Here is a 13,169-nt window from a genome sequence, read left to right on the forward strand (position 1 = left end):
TTTGTAATGGATTTCTTTTTTTATTAGCTGGTTGAATATTCTTATGCCTGTTATTTTGTAAATAATGCAATAAATTATTTAATTATTATATAGCACTGAATAAGCCAGGATTATTTTAAAAATATTTTAAACATACATATGTTTTGATGTGGTGTCATTTAAATTCAGCAGAAATGATTATAACTTGGATACTTAAAACTGTGAAATTGAGCTTAGTACTTAGAATAATCCTAACTATTTCTGGAATCAAATACATCTTTAGGTATTCTTGAAGCTTGCAGATTCTTTTCCAGACACTGGTGGTTTTGGAATAGTAGAAATCTGAGACTTCATTTTACCTCTCCCAGTTAAAACAATTTAATTCATGCATATGTTTTTCTAATGGTAGAGTTTCTGGTTGTTTTTGGTTGCTTGATGTTACCTCTGGCACACAATATGTTTCATTATAATTAATGTTGCTATTACTAATTTTTTTCTTTGATTGCCACCTTGAGTTGCACATTGATTTTTGTGGCTATATAAATTGATCACAATAACAAAAAAACACAAAAACAAAAATAAACTATTCAGAGTTATGTCTAGTTACTCATACATTCTGCATTAATTTCTCATTACCACATTTAAACATGTTATCATGTTGGACATACCAAATAAAAATCCTGAATTTATGTTCATAAAAAAAAAGAAGAAAAGGAAAACTTTATAAAATAGAAACATAAGAGTAGAATACAGTTTCTCTAAGCAATAAGAAGAGCTTGATTTCACACTGAATTGAAATGAATCAATTTTTATGTGTTCTACTACACAGTTTCTACATTATATAAGTCATTGACCTGTACTTCCCAAATATCCTTTGATGAAATAAAAATTTAGGATGGCTTCACAGTACCTCCATAGATAGTGGTATAAATAATTAAAACAACATAGATTAAATGCTAGAGAAATAATGACTAATAAATTATATAGCTTAGCCTCAGGACATTCCTTTTCCTGATTAAACAACTGGTGACAGATGAGGAAAACAAACATATGAATCCCAGAATCTGATGATAGTACACAAATAAATATAAGGAAGAATTTATAACTGATTTAAAAGGGCTTTTCTAATAAAAATGACATCATGGTAAGGATTTAGCTTAACCTTAAATCTATTTCTATTACACTTCCTGCATTAAAAACTGCAAAGCACATTTGGATGATATTGTGAACTAAATTTTGAAATGTATTCACATGATAAACTTACTCTATGGCATAATCCCAATTAAAAATTTCAGGCAAAACATTTTTGGTTCAAAATAATAGACAAGTTATCATCAAATTATTAAATATTTGACTAACCCCTAGCTAATACTTTAAAAATGGCAGCTTTTTAAATTAAACAGCTCACTTCTGAATATCATATTCCCAGATGCTATACATACATACATGGTTGATACTGAAATAACTGGCCCAAAAGTCAGGAATACCATTTTTGTTAAAAAAGGTTAAACTGTTAATGATAGGATTGGAAAATAATATGGTACATGATGCAACAATAATGTGCTTGTTGGAGAAGATTTTTCACATGTTGGATAGTGTTAAGTATGGCAGCAATTTTAGCTGAGGGCACCATCTTAGATATTTGTTATAGCTACTGTACCTAGATACCTGGCACATCATGTATGACTACTAAGTTTTCATTGCATGAGAAGTAAAATTTAGGGCTGCATGATTTTCCACTGGCTCCAGGATGGGAAGATGTATAGAAAAACAGCTGAGAGACACTGACTCTTCACAGGAGCTCCAAAGCAGAGTGGTTCTCATCTTTTTATTGTTTATTTAAGGCCACTTATGAAAACACTTATTTTTATTTGAAATCAATATTCCATAAGTTATAGTACAGACAATAAAAAATAAGAAACAAAAACATTTTGGAAAAATCAAAGTAGAAAACAGAACAAAACTTTAGTTTGCTTTTAAACTACAAGTTTGGCTAAAGCAACTCCATTTTAACTTTTCATGAACTATGGGAGAAAGGAAGCAGTCTTGTACTAGTGATAGTTAAAGTAATAGGCAAGTGAAATCTGAAAATATATTTTACTTCTTGAAAATAGGATAATGGGGTCAGTAGCTGGGTATTTTTAGGTCATCCAGTGGTGCGTGGAATTGGAAAGCAATTCATCAAGATCAGACAGGGACTGGAAAATAGCAACTGGATATAAGAAAGTGAACAGTTAGGTGCCATGTAGCAAGTCACATTTGGCTTAGTAACCTTATCAGGAAAACAAAAGGCAGAGGTGATGTGGAAAAGAATATGTGATTGACCTGCTGGAGAAGAAGATGTACAGATCTCTGTTGGAAGTCTCCATTGTCTGAATCTCTATAAATGCTAGGCAGTTGTCTTCTTCAACAACCCAGGTCAAGTCTAACCAACTCAGCCATGGAAAGAAGCATATTTTTATATGAATGAGTGAATTTTATTCCACTCTCCTCTCTTCTCCTCATAAAGCTTTATTGTTTCTGAATCTCAATGTCTTGTGTTGCTCATTAGATAAGATTAGACTTCTTCAGAGACTGGCAACCAACCACCATTTACATTGGTAAGTCATAAGCGGCGTGCATAAGAGCACCAGCGTGCCTACCGTTCCTGTCCTAATGTTCCCTTTGGTTGTATCCAATTCGTATGGTCATTTCATGCTTATGCTTATATATATTGTTGTGTTTGACAAATAAATAAATAAAAATAAAAATAAATAAGCCATTAACTGTATATGAAAACAAATATTGACTCATAGTAATAAAATTAATATGCAATAAATGCAATCAAAATGAAATTTAGAAACATTACACCTTCAAACTTTTTAGGAAATGTGAGTTGTTATGAATAAATTTTCATTAATTCAGTAATTGAATAAAAATTCAAAGTCAGAATTTGAGTAGAAATTCAAACAGCAGCAGTTTTCATTTGTTATATAAGATATATCTGTATATATCTGGGCAGCTATCATGTCTTTTATGATGATAGCCAGTGGAAATTAAAGTTATTAATACTGATTGTGCCCAGAAAATAAATTTTAAATAATTTCTTGATGAAAGGTTACACAATATAGAATAATGTGATAAGAAACAGTGTGAATGGATTACTTGGGTTATAACAATATAAGACTTGAAATATGGAAACTTGCTATCAAAGAACTTGCAGTGTTATTTATCCTTCCTCTTACCAACTGCTATTGCATTTCTTTCTCAGTTTTCTTTTTTACTGCCTTGCTTGTCTGGATAATCTAGTTTCTTTTATGCAACCAAAAATGAAGCAAAGACCAAGCAGTTGAGTACTCACAGAATTGTTTAGAACCTTGAATTGCAATGTCCTTGAGAAACCTCGTTGGTGGTAACTGATATCTCTATTGTAGCTTTTTTCCATACAAAGAGATTGAAGCCTAATGATTTGTTCATGATAATGTATTAAGGGATGGTTGAATGTTTAGAATGCAAAAAAATCCAGGTTTAATCCATAGTACTGAGCAAAGGAAAATTTACTCTGGGATCCCCTGATATTCATTTTGATACATCCTTTCCCACAAACACCTCTGGTTTTTCATGACATGGCATATCTTGCTTGGTGTACCAAATTTATAGCTAGCTCCTGCTGTCGCTCTTATCTGTTCTAGGTGTACAGTATGTCACCTGAAGTCTACACTTAGCCACTATCTACCTTCCTTAATCTGACCCTTGATAAAAAAAATAAAATTATTGTTTAAAAATAAAAATAAAATAAAATATAAATGCTAGAATTAAAATCAGGCATTCAAAGATGAAAAAGAAAACTCAAGATCTATCCATATGATGAAACAACTGCTTAGAAGAATAGTTCAGAAGAAAATGCAGTGCTCCAAGCAGATCATAATATAGCTACAAATTACCTGTCATCTGCTCCAAAAAGATTGGCTAGAAGTTTGAAATTAATATTACAGTTTAAAAGAAAATAACAGTGTAAATCAGATTTCTTGGCAGATAAAAAGGCAGATGAATAAAACTGTAAGGTTTCTTATTCAATTTAATAATTTGTACAAAGGAATAAAAGCATTAAATTTGTACAATTTTGAAAAAAATAAATCTAGAGCAAAATCATTCTTATCTGTTTCTTTAGAAATAGTTGCTACTTGAAGTATATGTTTCCCTATTTCCTGGACTTTCCCTTTGCTTGTGATTTCAAAATTTAATTTGAAGCTACTGGGAATTTGAGATAAACTCTGTTCTTTTCCAGCTTTGATTCAGCAAGTTCTCTTGGAGATCTATTCCTTATTTTCAAAACTCTCTCACTTCCCAGCTTGCCTAGAAGATGTGTCTGTCTTTATGTACAAAACAAAGAACATTTCTCCCTCATGGGAATGTGCATTCTGTACCTGGCCAGCAGCATGTATTACGGTGAATGTCTGACACTCATTTAGAAGTCAGCTATTGCAAGTTTTTTTTCACAGAAAGAGTTGAAACCTTTTATATCATTAGTTTACCTGTGTCCCATATTCAGTGTTCAAATCTCCCAGTCAGATTGGAAAACATGTACAGTATTTTGGCTAGCTCATACAAACATAAATATATTAATTGCCTAGATTTGATAAATGACAATTTCCTAGATTTGAGCTAATATCTTTAGATAATTTCAGTGATTACAGTACTTTATGCCAACGTGGAAGCATGATTTTAAATGTTGCACAATAAAAGAAGTTTCCCTGAACCTATTTTAATAATATAAACAAAAATTTTGACACCAGATATTTGGTTTTTGTAATTCTGTAATTCTGTAAATAAATATTTATTTCATTTTTTTGTATCCCACTTTTATTATTTATAATAACTCAAGACAGTAAACATATCTAGCATACCTTCCTCTTCCTATTTTCTCCACAACAACAATCCTGTGAGGTGAATTGGCTTAGAGAGAGTGACTGTCCCAAGGTCACCCAGCTGATTTTCATGACTAAGGCAGGACTAGAACTCATGGTTATAACCTGGTGCCTTAACAACTAGACCAAAATGATAGTCACAAATAAAATATACAGATTATTTCCAAAATTCAGTTCCAGTTGCTTACACAAGTTAATGATTTTGTCATTTGTGATTGAATAAACTGCTCAGACATTCACTGATATTGTTTCATCATCTTCATTACTGTTAGAACCTCAGTTTCAATGTAACTTATCAAGTAGTTTCTCAAATCAGAATGGTTTAAAATGTAACTTGTACAAAAAATTTATAAATAATTTTAAAAGTAATCCTTGGAGATGCAATGAGACAGATTTTAAAGGGTTCTTTATAGTCATAACTTGCTGATTACCTACCAGGAATAATTTTAAAATATTTTTTTTCGCTTTTCTTATTATATTTCTATGTAAAAAAATATTTACAATCACAAATAGGAAAGTAACATTCGGTTACTTTAAATTCAGTAAAACAATTCAGTAAAAATGCAATTTTCTCCATATCAATTTATTTGCCACTAATTTGATGATAGTGGGTATGCTTCATATATTATATAGTGTTAATGAAACAGTAATATACTTGATTCAAAAAGTTGTAATATAGATGTATTTCATCTATATTAGTGTATGGATAGTGCTATCCATATTTTAAAATAAATATGTATCTTCTGCTACCCAAAAAGAGAAAAAGGGGGGAAATAGTGTGTGTGATAGAAAATAATTGCATTTTTTTAAAAAAAGAAAATGTTTATAAATCATCTAAATGTTTGGAAAGTCGAAATATAAACTTATATCTGAGCCAGTGATTTGGGAAACTGTTTTTTTCTTAAAAAATAAATTCTCCAAGATCCTAGGCAAATAGCATTTGGAAGACTAGATTTGCTTCAGCTGACTCTTTCCATTACACAGGTTTCTAAAGAGTCTTTAGCATAATTTTATTCTAGAAGAATTGTTTTATCCTCTTATAAACCCAGTTGACTTTAGAACTGTTCAAGATGCTTACCACAAGTGTTGATTCAATGCGAAAATAATATTTTAAAAGACAAAGGGCTATTCAATATTAAATTAACTAGTTAGCATTTTTTCTCTTACTCAGACTACAAGCTGAATTATTAGTTGACTTTCAACTGTAAATCTGATGTGTTTTACAATCTAAAGTGAAAAAGAATTCAAGTGAGTGAACAGCACAAACATACTTTTGTAAGGCTCCAAACACTGCAATTTTCTACTCCACTAAATTTAGCAATCAGCTCAGATTCTTTTTCTTCTCAGTTTGGAGGTGAGATAGATTGATAGATCACTAGACAGCCAGACAGCCAGAGAGACTGATTGACTGATACATTTGTGTATGTGCATATATAATCCATCAGAGTTACTTTTATATTTCACATTTTAAGAATCACATCATGAGATGCTAGAAAAACAAAATAAACTTACACATACATGATGAATGAATATGTTTTTGGTTTAGATTCATAAGATTTTAATTCATTGTATACCGAGATGATAAACATTAAGCCAATGGAAAGTTTACAGTTGTTTTTTGAATTTTCAAATTTCTAAAACCAAGAACAGAAATTAAGAATAGAAAAGGAACTAGAGAGAATGGTGCTAATATTTAAGCCATGACTGCTTCAATTTTTACTCTTTCCTATGTTTTACTCTTTTATAAGGAAGAGATTGTGGCATAACACACAATCATGTCGCATGAACAATTGGAGAAAAATGAAATGAAATGTGTAGTCACTATTCTGCTGAGCTCTATAAATGTCCTTAGCATAACTTGGAAGGAAGCTATCTCCTTTTGGTTCTGTGCTTGGTATTCTTAAACTGAATTGTTAAAAAGAGAAAAGATTATCATAAATTCCCTTATCCAACTATAGTGCTTATTAACTCTATATTGGAAGAATATTTTAATATTGATAGAGACATTTTTTGTGCAAAATGAACATAAGGGTATGTCCTTTATTAAAAGTCAAAAACTTTTTCCCATGCTCACAATGCAAAGACTAAAAGAGTCCCATCTGAAGCAGTCAAAAAAACCTAAATTTGCTCAAAAACAAGATAAGAATAACAAATTATCTATCTGTAACATCAGACTGTATTGAAAAAACATTTGACCACAAATACTACTAAATAATGGAACTTTTAAAAACTTGTAAATTCCAGAAAAATCTTATTTTGTTTCTGAGGAGTCTAGTGTTGCTAAACTAACACCCTTTCCCTCATCACAAACTGCAATTATCCTCTGTAGTTCTAAATCTATATTTGTAGAAATTTAATTAGGATTTAAAACAACAACAACAACACCTCAATTACCCATTACAGAAAATGTCAGCAAGGTCAATTCTCAGCTACATAATATGAAAGACTACCAAATTACAGAATGTGTCAGCAACTAGGCAATGAAAAACTTTTATCATTATAACATAATCTTTATAATGACACTTTTTTTCTGATTCCCATTGAGCTAGATAATCAGATCAACAGGGTGCAAACAATTAACTAGTAGCAAAAGGAAAATGATTTAATAAACTTTAATGCATCCATATTTCTAAACACCTATCATGCTATGATACTAAAAAAATAGCAAAATATATTATGGTTTCTGAAAAACTTTTTTTTTTGGCAGGAATTATATGAAGGGAAGCTTGTATGAAGAAATGTATATTTATTTGTTTACTGATAAATTGTTTTCTGTAAGGAAATTTTCTCAATGAGTAATCTTAAATGATCTTCAAGAAAACATTAAAGGATTGCTTCATGCCACAGACATTAGATTAATGATGAGCTGTGATCCCCCTAATTGCTTTGCAATTTTGAAGTACTATGTAAGCTATTGCCTCCCTGCTTCAGTTTTTTGTGATCACCCTTTTGTATTTTTTTAAAATACTTGTTTATCTTTTATAAGATGTTCGGAATCACTGGTGAGTGGGTGGCCTTAGAAATGCCCCAAATATATCAACTAACTAACTAACTAACTAACTAACTAACTAACTAACTACGAAATATCCATTTACTAGAAAATAATCAGTTGAATTTGGTCCCTGATCTTGTATCTAATTCATTATATCTCCATTGCCAAACTTTTTTTGGCTGTCATAGCCACTTTTTTTATATTTGAAGAACTATAATGGATGATATTGCCAAAGAGTATCATATGCCTGTTTGGCACCTCTTGCTTTCTATATAATAGTCAAATGGACTTTGATGAAACTAAGAGTTGACAGAATATCTGATCGATGTTCAAGGACGCAGAAGGCAGTTTCATGTAAGAGAACAATTTTTAAAGTTTGCTTTAAAAAGCAAGGAAACATAAATAACTGAAACTTTTTGAAAATACTAGAACAGCATCTGATCCATACACACATAATCTCTACATCATATACATATTAATACCTTTATATCTACCTATCTATCTATCTATCTATCTATCTATCTATCTATCTATCTATCTATCTATCTATCTATCTATCTACCTACCTACCTATCTATCTATCCACCCACACACCCACCCACCCACCCACGCATCTATCTATCTATCTATCTATCTATCTATCTATCTATCTATCTATCTATCTATCTATCTATCTATCTATCTATCTATCTATCCACTCATCCACCCACCCACCCACCCACCCATCCATCCATCCATCCATCCATCCATCCATCCATCCATCCATCTATCTATCTATCTATCTATCTATCTATCTATCTATCTATCTATCTATCTATCTATCTATCTATCTATCTATCTACAGTACGATGTAGCTAGTAATCTTGAATCAACTGTTGCACTAACTACTGATAAAATTAATTCCATACTTTTACTAAACACATAGTTTTTCTGAAAAATAAAGACTGCACATGAGTCTGCAGTGACTCAGATAAAATATTAACTGAAAGCATGAAAATTAAACATTTCATAAATTGCTTGTTCTTCATACCTTTTTTCTAAATACAGAAACATGGTTTCATGAGGATTTAAATTCCTTTTTAAATTTTAGGTAAGGCCTGATTAAATAGAATTTGGGATGTTCAGGTATAAAACATAATATCAGATAAGGAAACAGATTCCATGATCATTTTCCATATAAAACTCTTCATCAATAAACAACACTTTTGCAGTTTTTTTTACTTTTTTCTTTGCCATTTGAAGACATTCCATTTGAAGCACTAATTTATATTTTGTTCAAAAGTTACAGTTAGGTCTCATTTACCGGCCCTATTTAAGCATCCACTAGACAGTCATTTGTCTTGGATACTTGAATTTGGATTTCTGAAGTCAATAGTGCAGAACTTGAGAGCCTGAAAGGCAAATTCTATTTATGATTTTTCTCTCTCTCAGTCATCTCTCTGTTACATGCACATATACTCATCAACTCCAAACAACTTTAATACTTTTCCAAGTTTATAAATATTTTATAAATAAAATGTATTATAGCACATGCAAATATGCAATATCATATCAGTAATAAAGTACTCACCATGTATAATAAGAACATACTCTGCACTGTTTAGGCCAATAGAGTTTTCTGCTTCACATCTGTAAGTACCATTGTCCGTTCTATTTAGGGGATTAATGTGTAGCTCCCTACCATTGATAACCATTCTTTCTGGATCGGGTAATTCTCCACCATCCTTTGTCCATAATACAGGATCTGGTCTATAAAAAATACATAATAAACCATATTATTATTATCACTTTTATTCATTAAACATGAAACTCAGTCAACTGAAATTACTACTACTACTACTACTACTACTACTACTACTACTACTACTACTACTACTATATTTATATATCATAGATGGTACAGTTGTTAAGGTGCTGGCTTTAGGCATGAAAGTCCTCAACTAAATATTTATTAAAAATAATACATACAGAACTAACCCAACAGAGATTCTTTATGCAGCAAGTATAAGAGCAACAAGAGAGTCACTACTGAGTAGTGAGAAGTAGTGAGTTAAGGCACCCAGACAGAAACAAGGCACAAAGCCTAACAAGCCTAAACAAAGCCAGCTCGATGACGTTAAGCTAGTCACTCTATTTTGACAAAATAATCCAGATATCCTCAGCCATAGGATGTTTGGTAAAATGACTGTACATTATCTTTAAGGCCAGTTGAATCTTGAAAGCTTAATAGACACAAAGCACCCATTTCGGTACCCTTGTTAATCACAGAAAGCACAATGACAAATTTTACTGATTAATTTGAATTCTGAGCATCTAAAGTTTGTCTATCCACGTGAAGACTTCAGTGGGCATAACTGCTTTAATATCCACAATTTCAGTGACAGAGACTTTTAAAAAGTGAATTATTTGGAAGAAATATTTAATAACAGGTCAACACTTTCCCCCCATTGTTCTCATTATTTACAGCTCTGAATGCAGCTCTAACCCTAAAAGATTATAATTACAAAAGTAAAAATTAAAAGAAAAATAGAAAGTAATAGTAAAAGGTGCAAACAAAAAATAGGAAAGAAAGAAAGGAACGAAAAGAAAAGAAAAGAAAGGTAAGACTATAATAAAAGAAATTAAAAGGAATATATAAAGACATGCTCCCAACCTTCATCACAAGCATAAACATAATTGGTAACTTTTCACTTCTGTTAAATTACAACAAATGATGTCTTCTTCCCATATCCCTTCTCTTATCTATAAACAAATCCATAAAGCACCATCATTTTAGTCTTTTTGTCAGCAAAAGTCCATTAAGTATCAGAAATAACAGACCTATTTTATTCTTGATCAAATAAATCAACCTTATATTTGTTTCTTCAAACAATCTTAATCTTTAGTGCTTTCAAGCAATGTTGACATTGGAAATGTATTTTATATCGATCCTTCATATTCTTCAAAAGTTGTTATAAATAAATATTCAGATATAGTTTTTTGGATGAACTTAATTGCTTAATGAACTTAATTGTCACTAAGATTTATTTATTATTTAACATGTTTACATAGCTGCCCATATCACTAAACATGACTTTTGACAGCATACAATCAATTATTAAAAAATAAACAAAAACAAGATAAATAAAACAAGCTTTCAGGAAAAGGTACATATAAACACAATACCACCATTAAAATAGTAGAAAACAAGTACTTTAATACATAATTCAGGTTCATAGTTTAATAGCAGGATAAAATAATAACTTCTTTAAAACAATAATGAAGACTATAATTAATTAAGTCATGCTGAATTCATTGCTAAAAATTGCAATAGAGTAAAAGAAATTGAAAAATTTAATCATTTAAATCAGGAAAGAAAATAAAAATACATTGAAGTATCTACCGTGTTTCCCCGAAAATAAGACCTACCCTGAAAATAAGCCCTAGCCTGATTTTTTTTGTGGTGGACCTAATATAAGCCCTACCCCAAAAATAAGGCCAGGGAGACGGACATGGCCAGCATGAGAGGCAATGAGCATGTGGGGCTGATAGTGTCCAGCAGCAGCCGCAGCCTGCCGGACCCCTTGGCACAATGCAAATACCGATAAGTCTGAGCTTGGAGGCAGAGATGGGAGAGGGAAAAGACAGGTGATCCGGATGTGCTGCATGGCTGCCTGACTCACAGGAGGCTTGCGGGAAGCTTGTGCTGTAGTACCAGTGGCACTGGCAGGCAAATTGCTCCATTCCCAAGCGCTCCATTAGTGACCAAACACTTTTCATCCAGACAGAGAAATCATGGAGACTCCAAACTTTGTGTGCTTGCAAAGGGACAGTTTGAAATAGAGTAATTAGCTCCATTTCAAAGCATCCCCTTTGCAATCAGACAAAGCTTTGTCTCCCTCTGGATGAAAAGTGTTTGGGAAGCTATCACTCTCTGTCCCACTGTTTGCTTGCCTTCGGCCTCAATCAGGGCCGAAGATCAAGATCTCATCATGCCCCGGCATCCACTTGCCCTATCAGGAGGGCAGAGCCCCATGAGGCCAGCAGCAGTATGGGTAGCTCCTTGGTGGCCAGCATGGTGCCTGCTGTGGCTGCGTAGTGTCCCAGAAACAGCTGGACCAGCAGGTGGGGTGGGTGGAGGCTGCGGCATGTGAGAGCTTAGCCCATTGCAGCTGTGGGCAAGCAGGTAGTGGCTCCCTCCTACTGTTAAAAAAATAAGGCCTCCTTGAAAATAAGCCCAAGTACCTATTTTCAAGTCCAAAAGAAAATAAGATTGGGTCTTATTTTTGACGGAACATGGTAACTACTGCTAGGTGTTGGTTTTTTGTTTTTCTTATGTGGTTTCATTTTTAAATTGATTTTGGATAAATATTTAATATACAGAGGATCAGTTTCAATGCAGTATATACAGCATTTTAAATAGAAATACATAGCTATTTTGAAGGAAGGGCAGATGACACATATAACCCAGCTAACATTAAGTTTTTATTTACATTTATAATCCATGATTACATTTTCCAAAGTAACAATAAGAAATCAATTTTTAGTACCCAAGAAATCTTTCAGATATGCTTTATGTTTTTTTGCTTCATAGTTCATACCTCTTTGTTTATGGCTCAATGTTCAAATAGGAGTATCTTCAAAAATGATGGCTAACAGTCCCCTTCATCTTCTTTCAGATATTTTCCCCATAAAGTATTACAAATAACCCAAATTATATTTTAGATATTAAGAGTAACAATGATATGTATCTGGAATATAAACACAAATCATTTGATTCAATGTTCTATTTTTAGTTAGGTCTTCTCCCTTTATATTTTGTTTTATTTGGTAGAGAGATAGTGCATTCCTGTGCACAGATAGTCAAAAAAAACAAAAAACAAAAAAAACAAAACAAAAACAAATTAAAAAAAAGCAGGACACCAAAACCTCCAAGTGTTAACTCACATCTATGGTTCACGAGCCTTGTGTAGCACATAGATTATGATCAATAGATTCCCCCCTACGATAGCATTTCCAAATTTTAATAACACTATTTGGTACCACTATTTCTAAATAAAAAATACAGTAAATTAATAAAAGTAAACATTTCCCCAAACTATGAGAAAAAGAAAAGCCTAACCTCAGCTATATGCATTTTAGGACAGTGACTCACAAGGTTAGGACACTGGGCTGACAATCAACAGGTTTGAGTTCAAGACCCTGTTGCTGCACAGGGTGGGTTAACTCCTGTCACATGGTCAAGCTCCTGCTTTCCCAGCAATTTGAAACGGATGACTGCAAGTAGTTAAATGGGTACCAACTTAACAGAG

At 32.3% G+C, this 13,169-nt stretch overlaps 1 protein-coding gene across 3 annotated transcripts in view; it reads right to left on the reverse strand.

The window, feature by feature from the left end:
• CADM2 (cell adhesion molecule 2) overlaps window positions 1-13,169 on the reverse strand; it is a 431,434-nt gene that overhangs the window by 55,797 nt on the left and 362,468 nt on the right. For all 3 annotated transcript variants that reach the window (XM_058185211.1, XM_058185212.1, XM_058185210.1), the window contains one exon: window positions 9,449-9,627. In XM_058185211.1, the coding sequence (XP_058041194.1) occupies window positions 9,449-9,627 (179 nt within the window). The remainder of the gene's footprint in view (window positions 1-9,448; window positions 9,628-13,169) is intronic.

The sequence above is a fragment of the Ahaetulla prasina genome, chromosome 5 (genome assembly GCF_028640845.1).
Source record: "Ahaetulla prasina isolate Xishuangbanna chromosome 5, ASM2864084v1, whole genome shotgun sequence".
Taxonomy (NCBI): Eukaryota; Metazoa; Chordata; class Lepidosauria; order Squamata; family Colubridae; genus Ahaetulla; species Ahaetulla prasina.